At 53.6% G+C, this 27,192-nt stretch overlaps 1 protein-coding gene across 4 annotated transcripts in view; it reads left to right on the top strand.

Annotated features, from left to right (window-relative positions):
• SBNO2 (strawberry notch homolog 2) overlaps positions 1-27,192 on the top strand; it is a 53,450-nt gene that overhangs the window by 16,481 nt on the left and 9,777 nt on the right. For 3 of the 4 annotated variants that reach the window (XM_084885397.1, XM_084885398.1, XM_084885399.1), the window contains exons 3-12: positions 2,795-2,856; positions 3,450-3,546; positions 20,236-20,397; positions 23,374-23,454; positions 23,743-23,839; positions 24,238-24,392; positions 24,574-24,707; positions 24,789-24,879; positions 24,968-25,111; positions 27,037-27,154. In XM_084885397.1, coding sequence (XP_084741523.1) covers positions 2,795-2,856; positions 3,450-3,546; positions 20,236-20,397; positions 23,374-23,454; positions 23,743-23,839; positions 24,238-24,392; positions 24,574-24,707; positions 24,789-24,879; positions 24,968-25,111; positions 27,037-27,154 — 1,141 coding nt within the window. Of the gene's footprint in view, positions 1-2,794; positions 2,857-3,449; positions 3,547-15,336; positions 15,516-20,235; positions 20,398-23,373; positions 23,455-23,742; positions 23,840-24,237; positions 24,393-24,573; positions 24,708-24,788; positions 24,880-24,967; positions 25,112-27,036; positions 27,155-27,192 lie in introns of those variants that run through there. The other variant, XM_084885400.1, reaches the window with a different exon arrangement.

The raw sequence follows: 27,192 nt of genomic DNA, 5'->3' as shown, positions 1-27,192 counted from the left end.
GGCTCTGAATGGCTCGAGTCAGGTGCCTGACTCTGGACCAGTCACATCCCAAGTCTGCCCTAGAAGGCAGAGCCACCATTTCTGGCTGCACTGGGAAATCACAAGGAAGACTCTAATTGGTTGATTTGTGGTGCCACCTCTGGGGTAAGGGTTTGAAACTGGGTGGTCCCCCCTTTTATTTATTTATTTGTTTGTTTGTTTGTTTATTCTTAATCCTCACCTGAGGATATTTTTTCCATTTATTTGTAGAGAGAGTGGAAGGAAGGGGTGAGGGAGGGGAGAGAGAGAGAGGGGGGGGGAGAGAGGAGTGGAGAGGAGAGAAGAGAAGAGAAATTGTGAGAGAGAGACACATCGATTGGTTGCCTCTTACATAGGTCCCTACCTGGGCTGGGGAACTTGCAGCCAAGGTACAGGCCCCTCTGGAATGGAACCAGAGACCCTTTGGTCCAAGGGCCACCACTCCAACCACTGAGCAAACCAGCCAGGGCAGTTTTGTATGTTCTTTAATTGATTTTTTTAGAGAAGGAGAGAAACATCCACATGAGCCAGAAACATCGATTGGTTGCCTCCCATATGTGTCCTGACTGGGGGGATTGAATCTGCAACCTAGGTATGTGCCCTGATGGGGAATCGAGTCCCCAACCTTTTGGTGTGTGGGATGACATTCCAATCAACTGAGCCACCCGACCTGGGCCAAACTGGGTTGTTCTTGATTGGAAGCCTTACTAGAGCTGAGAACTGGGGAAGAGATGGGGGTTGCTGGGTAGACAAAACCAGGAATCACCCCCACCATCCTGCCTTCCCTGCTGTGGCCTTGAGTACCTCGAGAACCTAGGGGTCCCCTGGTCCAGGCACTCTACCAGGCTCTCCAGACCTGATCTAGGTGTAGGCAGAGCAGATTGAGGAATGAACAACCCCTTCAGTCCCCCCAACCCAGACACCCACAGCCCCCGGCCAGCTGTGCCCCTGTGAGCCCATAGTATAGGCACCTGCTCCCTGGCCTGGCCTGGCTGAGGTGCTGTCTGTGCACACGCCCGAGACTGTTTAGGCTGGTTCATCTAAGGGGGCTGAGCCTGGTCTGGAGTAGAATGTTCAAGAAGTACCTGTGACCTTGGGAAGTTCATGTCCCCCTGGAGCTGGATTTCTCTTCCAATAGGACCACAGGGGTTAAGTGACTCTGGACCAAGGCCCTAGGGAGAAGTGGGGTTCTTGAGGGACCCCATCCTCTCCAGGCCACAGCATGGCTTCCTTCCATAGCGGATTCATTGTAAGAGTGTTTGTACTGCTGGTATTCATGCTGGGGACAGGCCTTGTGCTTCTTTTTCTCCAAATTTTTCATTTATTTTTATTTTGCAGCCTGTGCAAAAACTGAGAACAGGCAGGCCAACCAGGGCCTCTGCCAGTCAGTAATGTCTCAACGTGCCTCTCTCCCTTCTTCCTTGCATTGATTCTCTGGGACTGGACATCTGGACACTGGAAGGCCCCTTCAGGGATCAGGGGTGGGGCATAGTGATGGGAATTTATGGCTGGCTCCCGCCTTGGCATGAAGGGGGCACAGGAGAATAGCGCTGTGGTGGTTTCAGACTTCTGGGCTGGTTCTGGGCAAGATTTGGGTCAAGGTCTCAGAGAGGGAGGGCACAGTGGCCTAGGGAGTTGCATTCAGTCACTTTACCAAGGACCAGGACCTGTGTGGGCCAGGTGGTGGGACGCTGCCGTCTGCTGGGCTCCTGCCTTGGACTTGCCATTCGGCTGGGCCACCTGGGACCACTGGAGACCCTGACTGCAGCCATGTGCCTCTCCCAGGGGACAGCCTTCCTGATGGGGTCCTATTGGGCTTCATTGCTGGTGAAGCTGTGGCTTGCTTTAGGGGAGGGGACTCCTGCCCAGTTGACCTGTGTGTCAGCGTAGGACATGCCCCTTCCATTGTACAGAGGGGCTGGCGTTTTCACGGTCCCATGCTTTCAAGCTAGTCCTTTCAAGTCCCAGTTGCAAGGCCTCTTATATACCCATTGACGACCTCAGGCTCACTCTTCCTCACTGCTGGTTCCCAAAGCAGGTTCCTTGGAACCCCTACTCATACGCTCTTGGAACAGGCAGAGTTGGCTGATGCTGGTAGCTCCCTTGGCCCATGGGAGCTCTGAGGAGTTCTGAGAAGTGTGACCCCCTCAACTTGACTAAGAGAGGTTTGACCGTGAGGGTCTTGCTATGGCAGGGGCCAGTTCATGGTGCTGGTGGGAGCCCCTTGCCCTGGCCTCGGCCCCCACCCCTCTGAGAAGTCCTATCTCGCTGGGTAGGCCACACATCTTCCCCATGGGGCCTGGCCCTGCCGGGACTTGATCTATCTCGCTTTGCGTCTGGCCTTATCCTTCACTTCGTAGAATGGGGATAGGGAGCCTCCAAGCAGGGTGTTGGATCACCAACTCACAAGTTGTTAAATACAGTTTCCTAGGCCCCAGGCCTGGGTGTCAGATCTTGGGCAGCTGGCAGTCTTGGCTCCCCAGGCCGCTGGGATTCTGGGACCACACCCACCTATCCCCACCTGGTCCTGTATGTATTGATCAATACCTTCATCTTTGCTGCAATCATCTCAATGGGTTCTCCAGTGCATGTGGGGAAACTGAGACACACAGCGGTTAAGTGAGTCCCAGGTGACCCAGCTAGGGGCCAAAGGTGGGCTCGTACCCTGACCTTGAAGCCCCTGGCTTTGGACCACTGGAACCCTACCAGTGAGTGAGGCAGTTCCCTCTTCTCCCATCCCTTCTGGTCCCCTTATGATGCATTTGTTCTTTTGCAGAGCACCATGCTACACTACCCGTGGTGGAACACCCAATATCCAGTCTTCTCCAGTGAAAGCCAGTAAGTGCCACAGCCCGGGTCTCATTCCATAACCACATCTCCCTCAGGGGCTTCCCTCTGCCTTCCTGTTCCATAGTCAAGAATTAAACAAAACTCGAACTCGTAGCTGGAGGACTTCAACCTCCTGCCAAGTGGGCTATGGATCTGGTCTTGGCTGCTTAGAAGCAGTTGAGATCAACCAGCTATGCTTTGTCTTAGTGAGAACCCACCAGGGAAAAGGGCAGAGGTAGTGGGAATGAGCCAGGGAGGGACAACAGGTGGGGAGGGTGAGAAACTTTGGGAGCAAAAAGAACCAGGCATGCATCTTCTTCCAGAGGGCAACAGGAGCTGGGTTTTGTAGGGCAAATAGGAGTTTGCAGAGGAGCATGCCTGGAAGCAGGCCAAGGGATGGTGGATGCCAAAGCCTCGAGGCATATGTAGCTGGACCCTCTTTTTCTGGGACATGGGTGCTTGGACCCCTCCTCTGAGCTGAGTTTCCGAGAGACCAGAGTTCTTCCTGGTGGTGGGTGGCCCCACTCATGTTCTGCACTCAAAGTGGGGAGGACAGTGCCCCTACCACACCTTGACAGCTCACCTTTCCTGTCTCTCTCCAGCCCTTATATGAACGTTGTGGGCCAATCCTGCACAGACACCAGCTACAGCCCCATGGCCGCCACCCCCAGCTTCCTGCCAAAGAGTGACTTTCCTCAGGTAGGAGACTCAAGTTCAAGCAGCCCCTCAAGCCCTCAGTGGCCCAGTGCCTACCCACGGGATCCCTGCTCCCTCTCAGGTCGGCGCCAACCACCGCTCCTGAGCCACGCGCCATGTGGAATATAGCTTATTTTGGGGAATAACAATGCGCCTTAGCCCTGCCAGCCCCACTGTTCTGCCTGGCAGAGGCAGTTTCATCACAGTAGAGAGCTGGGTCAGAGGTCATGTAACGGAGGATGGGGCTGTCCCCATCTCTCCTTTGCTCACCTCCCGTGTATGGGTGATGGGGCCGCCTTTTAGAGCTCCTGATTTGCTTTCCTCAAACCTCGGCGCCTTCTTCCTTCTCCTAGCCTAGGCCCTGTGTTCACCTAAGTGTCTAGGGGAGGATCCTCCATCCCTCTGCCCCCAGGCAAGAGCGGGCCCATCAGGTGCAAACACCACAGTGAGTGTCTGTGTCCTCAAACCTAGCGGCCATTTGAGAACATGACACACACCAGTCAAAGGAAGATAACGTTTGATTTATTCTCTTGGGGGACATGGGGGCAGCTCAGCTCCCAAGGAATCCTGCCTCCCTGGCCTCACCATCAGGATTTTTGCATAGCGCCCCATCTCTTCATGGCAGCTCTGGAAAACTGAGCTCCATGGAGATGATTCTCGGGAAGAAGCCCACCTTCGGTCTAATGCTGGCACCTTTCCTGGGACCGCCGAGGCCTTGGCACTGCATTTCCCTGGGAAACTTCAAATGCTCCCTGAACCTGTTCTTTGTGGCATGTGGTTTGGGAACCACAGGTGTGAGGGTGCTGGGGCCAATCAGGGAGGGAGGGGGCAGCAGCCGCTCAGCTCCCAGCCTCAGTCTCCCCCTGTGAAGTGGGGGATGTGAGGACAGGCTGTGGAGGGATGTAGCATAAATCAGTCAGTTAAAACCCACTGGACTTGCTTGGATCCAGGCAGGCCATTTATCTGGCTTGTACCCACTGGCGCCAAGGCTTCAGCAGGACGGGGCAGAGAGCTGGACCGGGGGAGGAGGGTGGTGGTCTGTACTGTGATAACCAGTGTTCCCCCCTCAAATCCACATCCACTTGGATCCTCAAAACGGGTCCTTCTTTGGAACTAGGGTCTTCGTAGGAGTAATTAGCTGAAAGTGGAGTTGAGAGGATGCTGGTTCTCAGCCGGCCCTAAACCCAGCTAGTCCTTAGAAGAGGAGACACAGAGGACAAAAGCATGTGACCACAGAGGCAGAGATGGACCATGTGGCCAGAGCCAAGGACACCGGGAGTAGGAGAGACGGGAGGGACCCTCCTGGGATGTTCGCCCTCCACGGCTGTAGGAGCAAGTGTCTGCTCTTTTTTTTTTTTTCTTTAAATATATATTTTTATTGATTTCAGAGAGGAAGGGAGAAGGAGAAATAGAAACATCATTGATGAGAGAATCATTGATTGGCTGCCTCCTGCAGGCCCACTACTGGGGACCGAGCCCACAACCCAGGCATGTGTCCTTGACTGGAATTGAAACTGGGACCCTTTAGTCCGCAGGCCGACGCTCTGTCCACTGAGCCAAACCAGCTAGAGAAAGTGTCTGTTCTTTTTGGTGATCCTTGTAGCCACCCAGGAAAAGATGAGGCTGGGCCTCATGGAGATGGGAGCACAGGGCTTACCTGCCCCTCGGGGCCTGCAGAGGAAATTTGAGCCCCCAAGTGTCTCAGGATAGAGGCAGTGATGACAGAGATGAGAGGCCCTCTGGACATGGCCCTCCAATCTTTCCAGGTGGGTTCGAAGATTCTTCCTTCAACTCTGGAGCATGAGGACACCCTGGGCCTCCAGTTTAGCAGGTGCCATTGCACAACCTTGGGAGGTGCCATTGTCCAGTGGGTTCAACCTCTCAGGGTGCTCTGGCTGTCAGCTCAAGACCCTCCCCCATTTTCTGCATCTCTGCGTGTTGGCTTGTCCTGCAGAGCTGGTGACCTTCTCAGAACTCTGATTAAGTGCCTCTCAATTTGTCTCGGACATGACTCCAGATCCAGACTAGTTATTTCCTGATGCTGTTTCCCCATTTGGGGCATCACCTGACATGTGAAGGAGGAAACTGAGGCATGGGGTGTGCAGAGTCCACGGCCCTTGGAAGCCTCCCAACCCTTGTGGCCACCCACCGGGCCTTACACCCCCATCTCTCTAATGCATTCAGCTCCCCCACCTCCCCTGCTCTGCCAAGAAACAGCGCGGTTTCTCAGCCTAGAACCCCTCGGGACACCACAGCCGCCTTTCCTAGCACTCAGAGGTCATGTATCCATCCCACAGATGTTTATTGAGCGCCTGCTGAACACATGGCGCCCTGTCCCCCACTCCAGTCTTCTTGTTAGGGCACCTTGGACCCAGTTCTCCATTTTAAAGCAGCAGAATGCCCTGGCAGTTGCTTGGAGCATCGTCCAGTGCACCAAAAGATTGCGTGTTCGATTCCTGGTCAGGGCACATACCCGGGTTGCAGATTCCCCGATTGGAGTGGGTACAGGAGGCAACTGATCATGGGAGGAAACCAATCAGTGTTTCTCACATCAATGTTTCTCTCTCTATTTCTCTCCCTTCCTGCCTCTAAAATCAATTAAAAAAAAAACACCAACACCAAAACAAACTAACAAAAAACACCATATCACCCAGCCAGCATGGTGGCTTACTGGTTGAGCGTTGACCTATGAACCAGGAGGGTTTCGGGCTCAATCCCCGGCAGGGGGCTTGCAGGAAGCAGCTGATCCATGTTTCTCTCTCATCATTGATGTTTCTTTCTCTCTCCCTCTCCCTTCTTCTCTGAAATCAGTAAAAAAATACTATATATATATATATATATATATATATATATATATTTTTTTTTTTTTTTTTTTAATAACAAACACCAGATCCTTGGGTGAGGATTTAAATGAATAAGTAAGGAAAGCAGACCCTTCCTCCAACAAAATCTTACCCCAGTGTCGAGTGTGGGATCATACAAACATGAAATCAGAGTTTGCTCGGGGTAAGGGGTCCTAAGCCCTGTCGGTCAGCCTCCTGTACCTCCCACATGACCCCCATGATCCCCAGGCCTGTGATCCAAGCCAGGAAGAAGTCCAGACGGAGCCTAGTATTCGAAGCCCTTTATAGCCCACCAAAGCACCTCTGCTCCTGATCCAGGCTGTGACATCAGCATAGTGGCTGGCTTGGAGACAGCTCTAAAGATGTCCCAATCCTGGTCCTGGGACTGTGGACATGTCTCCTCATATGGCAGAGGGACTTTGCAGATGAGATTAAGTCAAGGATCCTGACATAGGATTGAGCCTGGGTTACCCAAGGGGCCCAGGACCCTCCCTTCTGAGGTACCTGGACCTCTGTCTGGGCCCCTGGAGGAAGCTTAGTGCTGGAAAGCTTCTCTGTGTCTGTCCCCTGGCCAAGCCAAGTGCTCCTTAGACCCTTCGGACCCTCTGACACTCAGCTCTCTCTTTTCTTTTCTTTTTTTAATATTTTGAAATTGAATTGGTTTTTAGGGAGAGAGAAAGAGAAACATCAATATGAAAGCAACACATCAATCCGATACCTCCTGTGTGCCCATACTAAGGATTGAGCCCTGACAGGAAATTGAACTGGCAGTCTTTTGGTGCATGGGATGACCCCCAACCAACTGAGCAACAATGGCAGGGCAGACACCTGGCCTCTAAAACCCTTTTATACAGTTTGTTTAAGGGATCTGGGGGGAAGCCTGAAAAAAAGAGTGCATTTCACTGAGTGGGTGTATTAGAATACAGCCCCAAAGAAGTCCTCATCCTGGTCCCTGCACCTGTGGATATTACTTTACAGATGGGATTAAGTCTAGGACCCTGAGATGGAGACAACCCTGAATTCCCCATTGGACCCAGTGTCCTTATAGGGTCCTCATAAGAGGGTCAGAGTCAGAGATGGAAGAGGCTGTGCTGCTGGCTGTGAAGATGGAGGAAGGGGCCAGAGCTGCGGTGCCTCTAGAAGCTGGAAAGAATTCTCTCCTGAGCTTCCAGAAGGACCAGCTCTGCCCACACTGTGTTTAGATCCGTGAGATACATGTCGTACTCTTTTTCTTTTTTTTCAGGTAATCTTTTTTAAAATTTTTTGTTTTGTTTAAAGTATTACATATAGTAGTACCATTTACCTTCCCCCAATCTCCCCTATCCCCTGTCACTAGCCCTCATCCCACCCCCCACCCCCAGTGTCTTGTGTCCATTGGTTGTGCTTATATGCATGCATACAAGTCCTTTGGTTGATCGCTTTCCCCCTTCCCCATACTCCCCAGCCTTCCTGCTGTAATTTGACAGTCTGTTCGGGGCTTTACTGCCTTTGTATCTATCTTTTTGTTCATCAGGTTATAATGCTCTTTATTTTCCATAAATAAGTGAGATCATGTGGTATTTTTATTTCATTGCCTGGCTTATTTCGCTTAACATAATGCTCTCCAGGTCCATCCATGCTGCTGCAAATGGTAAGAATTCTTTCTTTTTTGTAGTATTCCATTGTGTAGGTGTACCATGGTTTTCTAATCCACTCATCTGCGGATGGGCATTTAGGCTGTTTCCAAATCTCAGCTATTGTAAATTGTGCTGCTATGAACACAGGGGTGCGTATATCCTTTCTGATTGGAGTTTCTGATTTCTTGGGATATTTTCCTAGGAGTGGGATTACTGGGTCAAATGGGAGTTCCATTTTTAGTTTTTTGAGGACACTCCATACTGTTGTCCACAGTGGCTGCACCAGTCTGCATTCCCACCAGCAGTGCACGCGGGTTCCTTTTTCTCCGCATCCTCACCAGCACTTGTCATATGTTGATTTGTTGATGATTGCCATTCTGACAGATGTGAGATGGTACTGCATTGTTGTTTTGATTTGCATCTCTCGGATAATTAGTGACTTTGAGCATGTTTTCATATCCATGTCGAACTCTCGATCTCTAGAACCATAAGGTAATAAACTTGTGTTGTTTTAAGCTAGGAAGTTTGTGGTAATGTATTACAGCAGTGAAAGGAAACTGATACACCATGCAAAGCTCTCCTGTGGCCCATGGCACACTCTAGAAATGTTCCCCACTGTTGTATAAGTCAGAGGAATTGGAATGGGAAATCTAGAGGGGGTATTGGGGGTGAAGAGTGAATATAAACCCATGTGCCTTAATATCCTTCCTAGTAACTAAACTTAATTCCCAAGTTTCCTGGCAGCCAAAGCAAAAAGAGCAAGATGAACTGTGTGACTCCTGCTACCTCCAAGGAGAAAGCTTCTTCCACTTTCCCTTTAGGGCACAGAGCAATCCCCCCGGGGCCAGCACTCTGCCCACACCTCCACAGGGAATGCATCCAGCCTGTGGTTCTCCAGCCTGTGGTTGGCCTCGGCCTGGCTTTGCTGTCTGAGGTCTTTGCTCTTCTCTTGTCTCCTGACATGGAATCTCAGGGGTATTGGGTCCCTCCCTTGATTCTGAACAGGAGCCAATCCAGGCCCAGGAACACTGGGGGCAGGTCGGTCATGCCTCTGTGGGCCTCCACTTCACAGATGCCAGGGTCCTCCAGCCCAGGGGATTCTGCAGTTCACAAGCCTCTCAGAGGTAGCTGTGCTGGGTGTGGTCCCCCGTCACCCTTCCCTGTCCTGCCCAGGGCCTGAGACCCAGGTCTCTGAAAATGTAAGCTCTGACACTTTTTTTTTTTTTTTAATGTTTTCACGACAAAACAAATCTTAAAAGTATTTTATATTTACAGAAAAGTTGCAAGAACAGTACTGAAAATTCCTGGCCACCCTTATTCACCTAGCTTCTGTGCATGTATGTCATCATCCTGTATAACCTTGGCCCATGTGTCACAGAGCAGAAATGAGCTTGATTCAGTGCTGGTGACAGGCTGGAGTGCCAGGTGGACACAGGCCTCTGAAGAGTTTGCCTATGTCCCGTTAGCCCCGTTAGTTAGCCCCGTCTCTTGCTGAGACGGGGGCTCTGTGCTTATGGCAGGGGTCCCACAGACGAGACCCTGTGTCCTCCTCAGTGCTTTGTCTCTGAGACCCTGGTACTGATGCATCTCATTGCCAGTGGGATTGACCTTGACCCCTGTTGGGGAGGCCTCTACCAGGTCCCTCCGCTGCCCACTGTCAAGCTGCTACTTGTCCCTCATCCTGTGAGAGACACACAAGGCCGTGCCAGTATCCTGGTCCCTTGTGGTGGGGGTGGGAATGACCTTGTGATCTGTCGGGAGTTGTTGGCTACAGCAATTGTAACCGTGGTGTCCATCTAACAGATTGTTTTCTTCCCTGCTATAATGATAGCTGGCGTCTGTAGGGACAGCCGCCCCCTCCCCTTAGCTATTCATTCATTTATTCATTCATTTATATCATCGTGGGCTCTGATCAGGAGTGTCTGCTCAGGATTTCCTGTATCCCTCTGTGTCCCCATTGGAGCACTTCCTCCCTTGTAGCCACTCAGGCTGGCCCAGGCTCATGCTGTGTCTTCCCGGCCTTGGCCCTTGTATCACCCCCCTCCCAGAGGAAGGGCCTCCTGTCCTTCCAGCTCCTGTTGGAATGAAGCCACACAGGCCCCACGTCCCTGGTTGGTGACCTGAACAGCTCAAGGGGCCCCACATAAGGTCTCACATCAGGGTGTGCTGAGGACTCTGGGATGTGAACATGCAGCTTTTCTTTCGTCTTATTTACTTATTTATTTATTTACTTACTTACTTACTTATTTATTTATTTATTTATTTTTATTGATTTCAGAGAGGGAGGAAGAGGGAGAGAAAAATAGAAACATCAATGATGAAAGAGAATCATTGGTTGGCTCCCTCTTGCCCCCCCCCCCCCCCACTGGGGATCCAGCCTGAAAGCTGGGCATGTGCCCTGACCAGAATCGAACCTTGACCTCCTTGTTCATAGGTTTGAAGCTTAATCACTGAGCCACGCCAGCCAGGCTATTTTTAAATTGAGATACAATTTGCATATCATACGATTCAGTGGCTTTTAGTACACTCATTGTGTTGTGCACCCATTACCTCTGACTTCTATCAGAACACTCCATCACCACAAAAAGAGACCTCGTCCCCATCAGCAGTCATCTCCCCATTCCCATCCCCTAGCCCCTGACAGCCACAAATCCACTTCCTGGATGTGCCTGTTCTGGACATGTCACACAAATGGAATCACACTGCGTAGCCTTTGTGTCTGGCTTCTCTCACTGAGCTTCATGTTTTCAGTGTTCTTACACGTAGGCAGTGTCAGCACTTCACTCCTTTGCATGGCTGGCTAATATTTTACTTGTGAATGGACCGCGTTGTGTTTATCTGTTCATCCATTGGTGACCATTTGAGCTGTGTCTACCTTTTGGCTGTTGTGAATCCTGCTGCTGTGAACGTCCTGTACAGGCCTTTGTGTGGACATGTGTTCCAGATGTAGCTGAATCTAATTGGGGGTGATATCTGGGGACATGTCAGAAATGGGTTAGGGTGATATCTGGGGACATGTCAGAAATGTAGTTGAATCTGATTGGGGGTGATATCTGGGGACATGTCAGAAATGTAGTTGAATCTGATTGGGGGTGATATCTGGGGACATGTCAGAAATGGGTTGGGGTGAGAGACTTGAATGGAGTTCCATCCCCCTGCCGTCCCACATGCTCATTTTCTGGAGTCGGTGCTGCCCTGGCACCTCCTTCCAAGACCACCTGGACTTTGGCCAGGCTCTAGAGACGGCTCTTTCCCACATGCTGAACACACACACACACACACACACACACACACACACACAGAGGAAGCATTGCATTTCAGGGCTTCTGGGAAGCCAAGATGAGGTCACGGCTCAGAAAAGTACTTCGAAAACTCTCGGCAGCTTCCTATTTGGGGAGGGGCGAGTGGCCTCAACTGATTGGCAAATGGATTTCATGGGATCAGAGGTCCTGGCTTATAGCATGTTCTTAGCAGTTACCAGCACTGGCAGAAAGAGAATGTGGGTTTCTTCTCACCGGAGCCTGTGGGTTTACCCCTCCAAGGTCTGTGCTGAGGACCAGGACCCTGTGGGAGCCGGAGTGTGGTATCTCCAGAGGGTCTCTGTGGAAGTCCGGGCACCCAGACACCAGGGAACAAGGAAGTGAGGGAGGTTTGGGAGTCCAGGGGCTGTCCCACAGGTTCTTGGAGGGTCCAGCTCCTCTTGGCTGCACTGCTGGAAGGAGGTCAGGGGTGGTGTGCTGGTGAGGCCATTGGGCCCACATCAGGCAGCCATCCCTTTGATGGGCTGACAGAGCAGAGCTTTCTAGAGGGCTGTAGGGGTGAGTGTCCTGGGCTACCCCACCAAAGAACCACAAACCTGGCAGCTTAAAACCATAGAGACTTACACCTTCCCATTTCTGGGGCCAGATGTCTGAGATCAAGGTGTTGCAGGGCTACCTTCCCCGCTGAGGCTTCAGAAAAGGGTCCTTCCCGCCTCTCCCAGCTTCTGGGGGCTGCAGGCATCCTGGGCTTGCGGTTGCATCACGGTAGTGTCTGCCTCTGTCTTCATGTTGCCTCTCCCTGTGTGTCTGTGTCCAAATTTCCCTATTCTTGTAAGTCATTGCATTAGGGCCACCTTAATCCAGTGTGACCCTATTTACCTAATGACATCTGCAAAGACCCTATTTCCAGTAAGGACCAGTTCTTAGGTTAGGACTCAAACCTGTTATTTTGGGGGACACAATTGAGCCCTCAACTGGAATATTCTGGCATTGAGCTGTGCTGCTCACTCGCCAGCCTCAACTGAACTCACTGTAACTCGGGGACAGACAGGCCATCTGTGGCCCAGTTATGTGGTTGCCCGAGCACTTGAGCGTGTGTAAAGAAACTGGTGGGATAGGTGGAGAAGGTAAGGAGTGAGACCAGAAAAAACAGATGGGGGCTGGGGGATTCTCAGGAAACCTGGGGCAGTTGGGCCACGCCTACCCTTCTGTACTCAGCCACATGATGCACATGATGGAGGGTCAACCTAGGGACCACTAGCTGGGCAACCCCACAGCCCAGAGAGACACCAGACAGGAACAGCCACACTCATGGGGCTGGATCCATGGCCATCCATGTCCTTGAGCATGGCTGACACCCAGGTCACCCGTTTCACCTTCACCAGGACCTCTGCTCTGACCTGACTCAGTCCCCCCCCTTATGCCCCTTCCCAGTCCCATCCAAGACCCACAGCCCGTGGTGGCTAGGGTGGCAGGGCCATTGGCAGGCCAGACTTGGGGTGTGTGAGGTGGGCAGGAGCCCAGTGGATGATGATTTCCCTAGACAGGGGCCCTTCCTTGTCCTGGGACCCCAGCCATACCCAGGGCTTCCCTGTCTCCTTCAGGTCACCTTTGCCAGGTAGTAAGCCATCTGGTGACGAGATAATGAGAGACAGTGGTTATAAACTTTGCTAGCGCTGAAACCGGTTTGGTTCAGTGGACAGAGTGTCAGTCTGTGGACTGAAAGGTCCCAGGTTCGATTCCAGTCAAGGGCATGTACATTGGTTGCGGACGCATCCCCGGTGGGGGGTGTGCAGGAGGCAGCTGGTCGATGATTCTCTCTCATCGATGTTTCTAGCTGTCTATCCCTCTCCCTTCCTCTCTGTGAAAAATCAGTAAAATATATTTTTAAAAAAACACAAAAAACTCTGCTAGCAACTTGACAAATTTTATGCCTATTAAACCCAGTAATAAAGAGTTCGGTGTTTTTTAATTTTTTTTATTTTTTACTATTATGTTTTCCTTTCATTACAGATTAGAAGAAATTCTGTTTAAAATTGAGACAGAATTCACATACCTTAAAACTTACCTTTAAAAAAAACAAAAAACTTATCCTTTTAAAGTATATTTACAAAGTTTGTGCAACTATCACCTCTCTTCTTTTAATGTAAATATATTTTTATTGATTTCAGTGAGGAAGGGAGAGGGAGAGAGAGATAGAACATCAATAATGAGAGAGAATTATTGCTTAGCTGCCTCTTGTACACCCAGGCATATACCCTGACCAGAAATCAAACCGTGACTTCCTGGTTCATAGGTTGACACTCAACCACTGAGCCACACTGGCAGGCCCATCACCGCTCTTGTTCTAGAACATTTCTTCACCTGAAAAAGAAGCCTCACCCCCTTAGCAGTCACCACCATCACCTCCCTCAGCTCCAGACAACCACTAACCCACTTTCTGTTCCCGTGGATGTGCCTGTCCTGGGCATTTCACATAAACGGAATCACACTTTGTCTGGCTTCTCTCACTGAGCACCGTTTTTTCAAGGTCCAATCCAAGTTGTAGCAAGTTCTTTCAATTGATTTTAAAGAGAAAGGAAAGGTGAGAGGGAGAGAGGAACGTCCATTTGAGAGAGAAACACGGATTGGTTGCCCCCTGCACACAACCCAACCGGGGATTGAACCCACAACATGAGTATGTGCCCTAAACCGGGAATCAAACTTGCCACCTTTTGGTGTGTGGGACAACAGCCAGCTAAGACACACCAACCAGGCACTTGACTCCTTTTCACGGCTGAGTAATTCGCAGTGTGTGATTGGATCACATTCATCTGTTGCTAGACATTTGAGTTGTTTCCAGCTTGTGGCTGTTGTGACTCTGACCTCAGTGGATGTGTGTACAGGTTTCTGTTGGCATGCTTTTTTGGATGGACACCTAGCAGTGGCATTGCAGGGTCATGTGACTGTGATCTTTGGAGGAACTGGGCACTGTTTTACAGAGACGCTTATTGCACGTTCTCACCAGTTCCAACTCTTCTGCGTCTCACCAGCACTTATCACTGTTGTGTGAGTTTCACAGTCCCTTGGATGTGCCGTGTATCTCGTCTCACTTGTGACCCCCCTTTCCCTGTTGCCTGTGGTGTTGAGTATCTTTTCATGAACTTATTGCCAGACGTACACTTTCCTCCCACCCATGGCAGCCAGGGCCTGGTGGGTATCCCACAACTTGCTCTGTTGTTGGGGTCTGTGTTGCCCTCTGGCTGTATGGGGAGACAGGATAGGGGCTGCTATGGCCTCATTGGACTGCAGGGTTGGACTCTGTGACTGTTCATTCTCCCTGACTCGGTGGGAGGCCCAGGGTCCCTCTTCTCAGCCGTGAGGAGTGATCTGAACAGTCATTCCCACTGGGTGGGTATCTGTGCCTAGGCTCTGGGCCCACAGGGTATGATGGTTTTGCATACCCTGCCCACCAGCCCTTCCTGGTCCTACTCCTGTGCTGCACTGAGGGAGGCAGGGGGCATGGGGAGGAATGGAGCTTCAGGGGCAGGCAGAGCCCTTGGCAAGGCTGGAGGGTAAGGAGCAGGGTGGGCCTGGCTGAAGAGCTGGTGTGCTGGGCCTGGGAGGGTGTGGGAGGAAATGTAAGAGTGGGATGGACCTGTCTCCTCCCCGTGTTCTGGGGGCTTATGCCCTTTAGGATCACTGCTGTGGGCATCTCAGGGGCAGCCGAGGGTCCCTGCCAGGCCCAACTGTCAAGGGGAGGAGGCCAGGTAGAACAGAACCCAGTACACCACCAGTCTGTGAAAACTGAGGCAGAATGGGGAGGGTCTTCCTTAGCATCCCAGCTGTGCGCCGTCCCCCCCCCCCCCCCCCCCCAACATCTCATCTGAACCCTGAGTGCCTGCAGAGGAGCCTGGCCACTGTGGACGGGGCACCCGGGACCAGCAGGGTGCAACCTGGCGGGCTGGTGCATTGTTGTCAGCGTCTGTGGCTAGATTCCGCCCTGTACAGTAATTGTCCCTGCACTGCCAGTAATCGCCCTGACTTACCAGGCAGGCATCATTTCCTGAAAGTCAGCGGGCCTTAGGGGAAGTAGGCGCTGGTGGTGACTAAACCAACATGCAAATGCAGCTGGGCTGAGGGCTGAGAGCAGAGCCGTCTGCCGGCCCAGCCCAGCACCAAGGTCATGAGGGAGTGCTCCTTCCAGGGGACCCACCGGTGGCCAAGCCATGTCCCAGCTGCAGTTCTGGCTGCAGCTGGCAGCACTCAACAAGGTAACCCTCCCGCTTTGCCTCGGGGTTCAATCGGTCCCCTCCCACCTGACAGGCAGGTCAGGCCACTGAGAGGACTGACTGGACCCACCAGACCCGGGTGTCCCCTTCCTCCTGGTCCTCCTGGCTCACGCTGGCTTTTTTTTGGCAGGGACAGTGAATCTGCAGGAGTTTTCTGAGAATCTGGGGACGGGGTGAGGGGAGGGACCGGGGAGGCGCTGCAAAATGAAAGTGCTTGCGGCCAGCGGGGGAGGTGGGAGGGGCTGTGCTGTGTGCCTGCTCTGATCTGGGTGTCCCTGGCGTGGGACCTTGAGAGTTTCCTGGGCTCTGGGATGTCCTGGGGCAGTCATCAGAGCCTCTGCCAGGATTGGGTGTGACTGGACAGGTAGGAATGCACCTCTAACTCCTCCTCTCCCCATGACCCAGGCAAGTGTTAGCCCCTGGTAGGGTGGGGGCAGGGGGAGGCAGTGAAAGAACCCATTTGAAGATAATTTCTGGGGTCTGAGCAGTTGTAGCCCTCCTGGAGGAGGCCCACAGCCCCGTCAGGGCGGAGCGTCCATCCTGTCCCATCCAGCTGGACTGGGAGGAGGGTTACTGTCTGGCCAGCTCTTCATCTGATCCAGGGGATCCCCAAAATGCTGCAGATATGGTTACCACAGCAAATGATCCCATACTCTCTTGGGTAACCAGCCGGTCCCTCCGCGTTCAGGGGCTGCAGCAGGAAGAGCAGTCTGGGGTCTGGGAAGCAGGTGTTCCAGGTGGGGACCCAGGGGAGGCGGCTCTGGGTTTGAGTGGTCTTGGGGTTCCGCTGGTGGCTGCTGGGGATCAGGTTCCCGCACAAGCTGGTGGGCAGGCAGCCTACCAGGGAGAGGTCCCTTCTCACCCCCATTCAGCTGCCCACCCTGCACAGGGAGTGGAGCTGGGGGGGACCCTGGAGGCCTTACCTCCCCCTGGCCTGTGGTGATCCGCATGAGGTCCCTCCTCACTTTGCCCCAGAATCCACGAACCCCCACATTGCTAGCTGTTCATCTGGGCATCTGGAGGTAGTGACCACAGAGTGGGGCAAAAGTACCCACTTAACATGATTTTTTTTTTTTCTTTTTATTTATTTATTTATTTATTTATTTATTTATTTATTTATTTTAATATATTTTATTGATTTTTTTTTGCCCCCCTCCCTCCTTCCCTCCTATTTTTATTTTTATTTTTTTAATTTTTTTTAACATGATATTTTAAAAACAGTTTTAGATTTACAGCATTATGACCGATGGTATATATTCCAGTGTGCCCTGCCCAGTCCCCCTGCCTACACCTGATGTCACTGCAGTACCTTTGTCACAGCTAATGAGCCAGGACTGAGTCATCATTAATAACCAAAGTCTGGATTTACTAGATTTCCTTAGTTTCCCCTCATGGCCTCTCCCTGCCCCGGGACCCCATCAGGATCCCCTGTGATAATAATCATCATGTCCTCTCAGCCCCCGCCCCCCAACTGAGTCGGTTTCTCCTCTTTCCTATGTGGATGCCCTGGGCTGTGTGTCCTACAGGATGTCCCCCGTCAGGGTTTTCTGGCGCTTTCTCATGTTTGCACTGAGGGATGTGCCCTACTCATTTGTCACATCAGGGTCCCCGTGTCCCCATGGCTCCTCATGGCTAACGTTGATCCTCAGCTCCTGGCGGGGGCGCTAATCAGCCTGCTCCACTGGGAAGACCTCTCCCCTTCCGCTGTCCTCTCAGGAGGGGTATCTCTGCACACCCACACTTTGCCGGACCAGTCTTCTTTCTCTGACCCCCAGCCTTGCCCACCGCTCAGGGGCCATTTGCCTCCAGAAGGCAGGGCCACCTCTCAGGGTCTCAGGAGCCAGCATCACTCCTACCAGGCTCAGGCAGTACCCATCACGGACCTGCTCAGATGTGGCCCCAGAGGGATTTCAGCCAAGATATCTGACCACCTCCACCTGCACCCAGACCCCATCCTGCCCAGCCTGCTGGGGTCTCTGGCCCTGTCACTTATAGGGACCGGGGAGTCACTTACAGCCTGGCTTTCCTTGGCATCATCCAGCAGACTTGGGCTGGGCCATGTCTGACTGCCTCTGACCTGGGAGGGCAGAGCCCAAGGGAGCACCAGCCTGGGGGTGGCAGGGCCAGGCTCCCCCATGGTTGTCTCAGTTTCCCCTAAAACAGCTGCGCTGCTCTGTAGTTGCTGGGCTCTTGGCATGTGTGTGCTAGGCACCCCAGGAGTCTCAAAGTGCGCCCCCTTCGGTTCCTGCCTCTGTCCTGGAACTTGGAGCTTTTATTAACCTATCTACGCCACCATCTGTGTCTGGTGCCTGAGCAGGTCCTGCCTTCTATGGGGCAGCCGAAGGCCCCGCCTCTTCCCCTGACTGTCCAGGTCATAGTCCTGCCAGCTGGAGAGGGGGGGCTGGGTCTGCACTGCCTCCTGCTCCCACCCCCACTCCCACGTGGATCCAGGCTGCTTGCAGCTGGGGGGCAGGCAGGGATGAGGAAGGGCCTGGTTGGTGGTCTGAGCTCTCTCCTTGCACACCACGGGAGCGTGTGGCTGGCCCCTATGGCTCCCTTGTGTGCACAGATGGCCAGGGCTCTGGAGGGTAGCAGGAGGCTCATTCAAGGCCCCCTGACTCCTCGTTGGCACCAGGACTGGTCTTGTCCAGCAGATGGGCAAGACTGAGGCTCTTGCATCCAGCCATCTCAGGGGAGGCTGCTGGGTGGAACCAGTTCCATCTCCTCCCACCCATTCCCTTGGAGCTGCCTCTTTCTGGGGCTGTATATGCACCAGTATCAGAGTCAGAACTTCTGGGAAGCTGATGAGGTTGCCTGCGTATCCCCCAAACCCCCAATCCCCCCCCACTCCCCCGGAATAGGAGTCTGATTCAGATTGCTGGGAGGGGAGCCAGGAAAGGGCCTCACAGGGGCATGGGTTAGGCCTGGGCCCTGGCTGAGACCCAGGCCAGTTAATTGTGGCATTACAGGTGCATCAGGGTAGGTTCCGGGGTCCCCTTCCTCCCTGGAGTCCATCGCACTGAGCCCGAGACCCCCTCTCATCAGCCATTCTTCTTGTCTTCATCCACTGGTTGGCAGGACACTCGTGTCTCCCAGCACACCTGGCCTGGCTCTTCAGTGCCTCCAGTGTGTGAGTGGTGCACAGGGCGTGGGGCTCCAGGAGGGCAGCCCTGCCTGGATCCTCACCGTGGCCTCACTGGCCCTGCCTGCACGGGAAATGCTTAGGGCCTGGAGTCAGTGTGACTGGCCCTCTGTGGCTTCGGCTGGGCAGGCTGGGGAGGTTCTTGTGGGGCTTTCTCTTGGTAGTGTTGGCTGAGGACTGCTCGCCTGCAGCCCCCCCAGCTCCTGGACTTCCAGGTCCATCTGCAAAACGGACACTCACTGCAGGGAAGTCTGACTGGGGGCTTGCTCCCGCCTGTCCAGGACCCCAGGAAACCAGGGGCTGGTCTCCACGTGTCCCGATGTCCAGTGCAAGCCAGGCACTCAGTGCCTCTGACTGAGGGGTGTGTGTGTGTGTGGGGGGTGGCACGAATACCTGATGTTTCTGATTTTTAAAAAAAATATATTTTATTGATTTTTTACAGAGAGGAGGAGAGAGGGATAGAGAGCTAGAAACATCAATGAGAGAGAAAACATCGACCAGCTGCCTCTTGCACACCCCCTACTGGGGATGTGCCCGCAAACAATGTACATGCCCTTGACCGGAATTGAACCTGGGACCTTTCAGTCCACAGACCAATGCTCTACCACTGAGCCAAACCGGTTTTGGCTCTGATTTTCTTTAAATTTAGATTTATGAACTGTGTGTAAACTCCATGCAGCAGGCTTCTCCCAAAGATGTGGGGCCCCTGCTGAAACCGGTTTGGCTCAGTGTATAGAGCGTCGGCTTAGGGACTGAAAGGTCCCGGGTTCGATTCCGGTCAAGGGCATGTACATTGGTTGCGGGCATATCCCCAGTAGGGGGTGTGCAAGAGGCAGCTGATCGATGACTCTCTCTCATCGATGTTTCTAACTCTCTGTCTCTCTCCCTTCCTCTCTGTATAAAATCAATAAAATATATTTAAAAAAAAATAGTGTCACCCACACAAGAATGGGCCAGGGACACATCCCCAGTAGGGGGCGTGCAAGAGGCAGCTGGTCGATGATTCTCTCTCATCGATGTTTCGAACTCTCTATCCCTCTCTCTTCCTCTCTGTAAAAAAATCAATAAAATATATATTTAAGCTGAAGCCGGTTTGGCTCAGTGGTAGAGCGTTGGTCTGTGGACTGAAAAGTCCCAGGTTCGATTCCGGTCAAAGGGCATGTACATTGGTTGCGGGCACATCCCCAGTAGGGGGTGTGCAAGAGGCAGCTGATCGATGATTCTCTCTCATCGACGTTTCTAGCTCTCTGTCTCTCTCCCTTCCTCCTCTCTGTGAAATATCAAAATATATTTAAAAAAAAATAAAAAAAAAATAAAAAAGAATGGGCCAGGGAAGGCATGAGGCGGGTGTCACCTTCTGGTGTCACCCAGTGGGGTCAGTGCACAGCTCATGGGGTCTGGCTTCTCTCATAAGTGTCGTGTTTTCAGGAGTCATCCATGCTGTGGCCAGTGTCAGAGCCTTGTTCCTCTCATGGCTGAGCAGCATCTGCACCTTGGCTAACCCTCCTGCACCTGTCATGGGGCCGCCCTGGCTGTGCCCTCACCCAGCCTGTCTTCCAGGAATCCTCGTACCTCGATGAACTCTCCAACGCCTCCATCTTCTCCTCATCTGTGGACTCCCTCTCGGACATCGCGGATACCCCTGACTTCCTGCCCGCCGACAGCCTCAGCCAGGTGCCCACCATCTGGGACGTGAGCACCGGCTCCTCCGCCCAAGACAAGGTCAGTTCACCCTGCGGCCTCCGTGCCAGTAGGTGGGTCAGGGCTGTTCAGACACTGATGAGCCTGCTGGTCCAGGGTCCTCACGTTTCCTGTACAGCCCAGACAATGCAAGGGTTTGCGGAGGAAGCTACTATGTTGGGGGCCTTGCCCCTCCTGTGTAAGTGCTGTCATAGCCAGGCACCACCCCTCCTGTGCCTCCAGTGGCCCAGTCTCCATGCTCTGCTCTGTGTTGGGCCTGCTGAGGAGATGGGGGTCCCCAGGATATGAGCAAAATGTCATTTCTCCTGGTTCTCACCCAGGATGGTCCTGCCCCCAGGGAATACTGGGCCATGTCTGGGGACATCTGTTGTTGTCACAACTGGGGGTGCTCCTGGCACTGAGAGGGTGGGGGCCAGGGATGCTGCTCTCTCCTCCACAGTACTTGGGGCAGCCCCCTACAGAAAATGACTCAGCCCCAATCTCAGCTGTGCTGAGGGGGAAAGATCCTGGGCTTGCTAAACATAAAGTCACGTGACGGGATGGAAAGGTGGCGGGAATCCCTCTGGAGAGGCCATTTAGGGCTGAGGGCTGGAGGAATCATTGGCCAGGAGAGGTGGCAGGAACAGCTCGTACAAGGACCCTGTGATGCCCAGCCAATGTTGCTCAGTGGTTGAGTGTCGACCTATGAACCAGAAGGTCATGGTTTAATTCCCGGGCAGGGCACATGCCCAGTTTTCTGGCTAGGTCCCCAATAGGGGGTGTGCAGGAGGCAGCCAGTCAATCAGTGATTCTCATCATTGATGTTTCTATCTCTCTCTCCCTCTCCCTTTCTCAGTGAAATATATCTATATCTATATCTATATATAGATAGATACCGTGTTTCCCCGAAAATAAGACCTAGCGCATGGAAAGATAAGACATCCCCTGAAAATAAGTGCCACTTTGGGAGAAAAAATTAATATAAGACACTGTCTTATTTTTGGGGAAACAGGGTAGATATCTATATATATATTTATATACACACATACACACTAGAGGCCCAGTGTACGAAATTCATGCAAGGATAGGCCTTTGCAGCCCCGGCTGCTGGGATCCTAACAGCCCCGGCTGCCTCATGGCCCCACGGCCCCATCCCCTACCTGCACCCGCCTGGGCCTGGTGCTACCCGTGTGCGGCACCACACATCCCTAGTTCCCTGGTTCTGCAGAGCCCCCCCACTCTGCCCCAATTGATCGCCCCCTGGCCAGTGGCATGGGCCTCCCTCTTTGGGTCAGTCGTGGAGCCCCCCAGTTGATTGCCCTGCTGGCCTGGTGCCAGTGTGTGTCATAGCATGGTAGTCTGGACAGTCATTCTGCTGTTCGGCTGTTCAGTCGATTTGTATATTATACTTATATTGTTATAGATTTATATTTTTATTTTTATTTTTTTTAGTATATTTTATTGATTTTTTTACAGAGGAAGAGTGAGGGAGAGTTAAAAACATCGATGAGAGAGAATCATCGATCAGCTGCCTCTTGCACACCCCCTACTGGGGATGTGCCTGAACCAAGATACATGTCCTTGGCCAGAATCAAACCCGGGACCTTTCAGTCCATAGGCTGACGCTCTATCCACTGAGCCAAACCGGTTTCAGCTAGATTTATATTTTTTAAAAACAGACCCTATGATAGGAACTAGCCTGATGGACCCCAAGGTCAGTAGTGGGCCCTGTGCCTGGCCAGGTGGGAACTGGGAGATGAGGCCAACCCAGAGCTGTCACAGGTGAGCAAGGTCCCCAGGTACGCCAGGCCCAGGCTCCACCATATGCCCAGGACCAGGCAGTAGGGGCACCAAGCATGGAGCCTGCAGGGGGACAGGGAGTGCCCAGGGCAGCCCAGGGAGGTCCCTGCCTTGGCGGCTTTGGTGGACAATCCAGGCCCGTCTCAGTGTCTGGGTGAAAGGGCCCAGCAGGACAGGGCCATTACTCATGCCTTCCAGGGCCCCTGGGTGGCTTCCAGCTCCCGGGAAGAGGGTGTGAGGGCAGCCGAAACCCAACACGCACAGCATGCAGCGAGCCAGCCCACCCTCCCGGAACCCTGACTCAGCCTTCTGGGAACCTGGCTGAGGTTATTTGTTTTTGTTAGTTTAAAAAAAAAAAATGGAGAGGGACTTGAGTATAGGTTTCTGACTTCCCTAAAGGCACTTTCACTGATTTTTAGAGAAATGAAGGAAAAGGGAGTGGGAGGAAGAGAGAGATATAAACATTGATGCGAGGGAGAAACATGGGCCGGCTGTCTCCTAAATGTCCCCCAACCAGGGCCAGGAATCATACCCACAACCAAAGCCTTTCAGTGCACAGGACCACACTCCCACCAGCTGAGCCAGGGCATTTTAGTTTCTTAAAAAGAAAACTTTGGCCCTAGCCGGTTTGGCTCAGTGGATAGAGCGTTGGCCTGAGGACAGAAGGGTCCCGGGTTCGTTTCTGCTCAAGGGCACATGCCTGGGTTGTGGGCTCAATTCTCAGTAGGGTGCGTGCAGGAGGCAGCCAATCAATGATTCTCTCTCATTGATATTTCTATGTTATTTGGGGTGTGTGTGTGTGTGTGTGTGTGTGTGTGATATATATGAGAAAACATTGGCCATGGTCTTAGCTTTGGAAAAAACTGGAGTCATAAATTCATTTATCACATTACTGAATCCCCTGGTGATCCTTGTCACTCGTGGTCCAGGACATCCAGCACTCACAGTCATTGGTCTTGAGATAGTGGGAGTCTGTGTGGGGCTGAGGAGAATGGCCACATGTTACTTCCATGAAGCTTGTTTTGTAGCCACATAGTAGGTCTCGGCCACCAGAACTAGCTGGCAGGCAGCAGGAAGGAGGCAGTCAGCAGGTCCTAGGCAGAGGCCATGAGGAGGGCATGGAAAACCTGAGTCTAGGCCAGGGGTCCTATCGAGGTGCTTCCTTGGCACGTCCAGCCTGCAATCTCATGGTCACTCTCCTCTTCATCTCGCCTCCAGTTCCTGCCCACTGGGCCATTTACTGGCCTTGAGGACCCTGTGTCCTCCCTCTCCAGCACCCCACTTCTCGTCAGCTACCAGGTGAGCTGGGCCCTTCCCCAACCCTGCCCACCCCTCCTGGGACTAGGGAGGGCCATTCACACTCAGGCACCTTCTATGTGTCAGACCCTGGGCTGGCTTAGAAGCACGGTCTGCCCATTTTACAGGTGGGAGGACCTGGGAGGTACCATGTTGGGGCAGGGGACAGGTGGGCTCGCTCCCCACCACCCCTGTCACTGGTCTGGCTGATGGACCAGGCCCCAGCCCCTTGGGGAGACTGGCCATGCTGGGCGACAAGACTGTCCCCACTATGACGACACCGGCCTTCAGTCTCAGAGTCAGCCAGAGGAGGAGGAGGAGCCGGAGGAGGAGGATGCAGAGGAGCTGGGCCACACGGAGATCTATGCAGACTATGTGCCATCTAAGTGTGAGTGCACAGCCTCCCCTAGCCCCTGGCATGTGGGAGGAGACCCCTGGCGGACACCCCAGCAGGCACCACAGACCCCCTCAGGGCTCCTGCAGGGAGGTGCCCGGTTCCAGGGTCCCTCAAGCAGCGAAGGTGGGCCTGTTAGGGAGGGGTGGTTCTATAATTGTAATCTGAACCTTGCCCAAACCTGAGATGGCTCAGAGGTTGCAGTGGAACGTAAGCCCATCTCCTCCCAGCCCAGCATCCTTCCTGCCCAGCAGGGTGTTATGGGTCTGCCCCCTCTCCTCAGTGCAAAACTCTGATGGGTCCCCTTCCCCTAACCCTGCTCTGCTGGCCCCCATCCTGGTCCCTCCCACATACTGGTCCAGCCCAGTAAGACCCTGACCACACCCCTCCAGCCAAGGTCGGGAAGCAGCATCCAGACCGTGTTGTGGAGACCAGCACCCTGTCCAGCGTCCCACCACCGGACATCACCTACACCCTTGCCTTGCCTTCCTCGGACAGCGGGGTCCTGTCTGCCTTGCAGCTGGAGGCCATCACCTACGCCTGCCAGGTGACCCAGGAGTCTCCCACCAACCCCATCCCTAGTTGGGGGTCTCAGTGCCCCAGCTGACTCTGTACCCCATGGGGGTTTTTTGGTGCCCACCCAACCCATCCCATATGGCAGGGTGTCTCGGGGTCCACCTGACCCCATCCTGCATGGGGGTCCTGATCATTGCACCACACACCCACAGCAACACGAGGTCCTGCTCCCCAGTGGGCAGCGTGCGGGCTTCCTCATCGGTGACGGTGCTGGCGTGGGCAAAGGGCGCACTGTGGCCGGCATCATCCTCGAGAACTACCTGCGGGGCCGCAAGAAGTCCCTGTGGTGAGTGTCCCCCTGCACATGGGGTGGGGGGGCCCAGGGGACATGGGGGATAGCCGACACCCACCAGCCTGCACCCTCCAGGTTCAGCGTCTCCAACGATCTCAAGTACGATGCCGAGCGTGACCTGCGTGACATCAATGCCCCTGACATTGCGGTGCACGCGCTGAGCAAGGTGGGCGGGCGGCCCTCTCCCCCGTCTCCTGGTGAGGGGTGGGTCCTGGTGACCCTGCAGACGTGCCTATACCCACTCCTCTCCCCAGATCAAGTATGGTGACAACACTACCTCAGAGGGTGTCCTGTTCGCTACCTACTCCGCCCTGATTGGCGAGAGCCAGGCTGGTGGGCAACATCGCACTCGAATCAGGCAGATCCTGGAATGGTGTGGGGCAGCCTTCGATGGCGTGGTATCCTAGCTCACTGAGGGGTGGGAGGAAGGAGGGGCGGAGGGGGCACCGGAGGGTGGGCGGAGGAGGGGACTGGAGTGGTCAAAGGAGTGGGGGGGAATGGGTACAGAGGGTGGGACTGGAATGCCTGTGAGAGGACCTGAGCTTAGGAGGCTCGCCCCAGGGGAGGCTCCCGCTGTGACCACTGCTGTCTGCCCCTCAGTCTGGCGAGGCCTCCTAGTTCCAGCCCGCGGGACTGTGACCGCAGGCTCTGGGTGGCGGTTGGCAGTGGAAAGGTGCCACCTTGGGCAGAGGTGTGGAGTGCGGGCCTCTTCCTCCTCCTGTCCCCATCCCAAGATTTGGGGGTCTCTAACTTTCCCTCCTTTGCTCTCAAAACTTGGATACTCGGTTAACTTCGTCTTCCACTCCTACCCAACTAGAAGAGCAAAGAATAGGAGAGTGACCGCAAGTGCACAATCAGCTTAACATGTCTTTGTTAACTTTTGCAAACCCCAGTCCCCCAGGCTCACCCCGTAAGTGGGGCACCAGGTGGGGGGCCCTCAGCTTCTGGAGAATTGTGCAAACCCCCTCCCCCCACTACCATGTACACAGGATCTGCCCCTGGCATGGCAGCCGCTTCCTATGTCCCCTCTGTGCAGCCCTGGGCTGGCTCGGTGCTATGGGCAGCCTGTGGGTGCTCATCCTCCTGTGTGCCACCTCCCCCGGTTGTCCTCCATATGCCATCTCCTGTCACTGTCCTCCCCACCTGAGCCGGGCAGGTTTGCTTGTCACTGTGCAGCATGCTGCTCTGTCTGTCCTTGCTCAGCCATTTCGCTGTCACAGGGGCATTCTGGGGGTTTCCAGCTTCTGTGTTATATACAGCCCTGTGTGAGCCCCATCACCCCTTCTCATTGTGCCTTGGGTCATTTCAAAAGTGGGGTGACCAGCTCTGGTGCTCCTGGTCCCAGTCAGATATGAGAAGAGGGACGTGGGCCCTGTGTGTCCTTTCTGGTCACGTGGGCAAGCGTATGGCTTTACTGGTTGAGTAATGCACAACAGCTGGGTGCCCAAAGAAGCACAAGGTTATTGGTGCATCCTGGGCCCCCGATGACACCTTGCACAGCTGAGGAGAAGGATGGCGTAAAAAGATGTTCAACCCCAGGGGCTGCATGCTCAGCCCCAGACTCACCTTTCCATTTGGATTTCACAAATCCTCTGTCCACCCTTTACATGCACATCATTGTACATGTGCACACGCGTAGACCTTGTTTTTAAAATAGGCTCAGTATAGGCATACGTGTCTGTAACTTTGGTTTTTTTATATTGTAAGTGGAAGTGTGGAAAGTTACAGAGGTAACAGAAGTGAGCCAGCTGGAATGCGGAGGCTCAAGGAAGAGGTGACAGAAGCAAAAGAAGGGCCCTTGGCGCTCAGGAGAGGGAGAGGCGGAGGCGATGTGCCCCGGGGGGGAGAAGAGGGCGGCGGGAAGGGAGGTGAGGGCATGCTCCTGAGAGGGAGAGGGCCTGCCTGTAACTTTCCCCCCTTAAACTATTGAGAACCTGCTACATCGTATGACAATTTGTTTCTTCAGTATATTTTTTAAATGTGATCAGTGTAGATTTGTGAGGAGTCACAGAGAGAGACCCCAGCTCCCGGTGGGAAGTCACTGCCCACCTCTCTCTTCCAGAAGCTCCTGTCCCCACATCGGTGCCCATATGTGTCAGTGTCGCCTGTAAGCTCTTCAAAAGGCTGTCACTCATTCCCACCCGCAGCTGTGTGGGGCCCACAGGCTGTTTCTCACTCATTCTGACGGCTTTACCCCCCCCAAAGACCCCACCTGTGGTCAGAAACACACATACGCCGGGCACCTCGCTGAGCTCCCTGAACCAGGAAGGGCAGGCTGGGGCGATCACCTTCCAGAACTGCCCTTAACTCACACCTACCAACGATCGTGTTTGATGAGTGCCACAAAGCCAAGAATGCCAGTTCCACCAAGATGGGCAAGGCTGTGCTGGACCTGCAGAACAAGCTGCCCCTGGCCAGGGTGGTCTATGCCAGTGCCACAGGTGAGGGGGCAGCTGCCAGGGGCAAGGAGGAAGCCTGA

This window comes from Pipistrellus hanaki (assembly GCF_964339955.1).
Source record: "Pipistrellus hanaki genome assembly, chromosome: 5".
Taxonomy (NCBI): domain Eukaryota; kingdom Metazoa; phylum Chordata; class Mammalia; order Chiroptera; family Vespertilionidae; genus Pipistrellus; species Pipistrellus hanaki.
The sequence above is the reverse complement of the archived record's forward strand: the minus strand, read 5'-3'. Positions and strand labels throughout refer to the sequence as shown.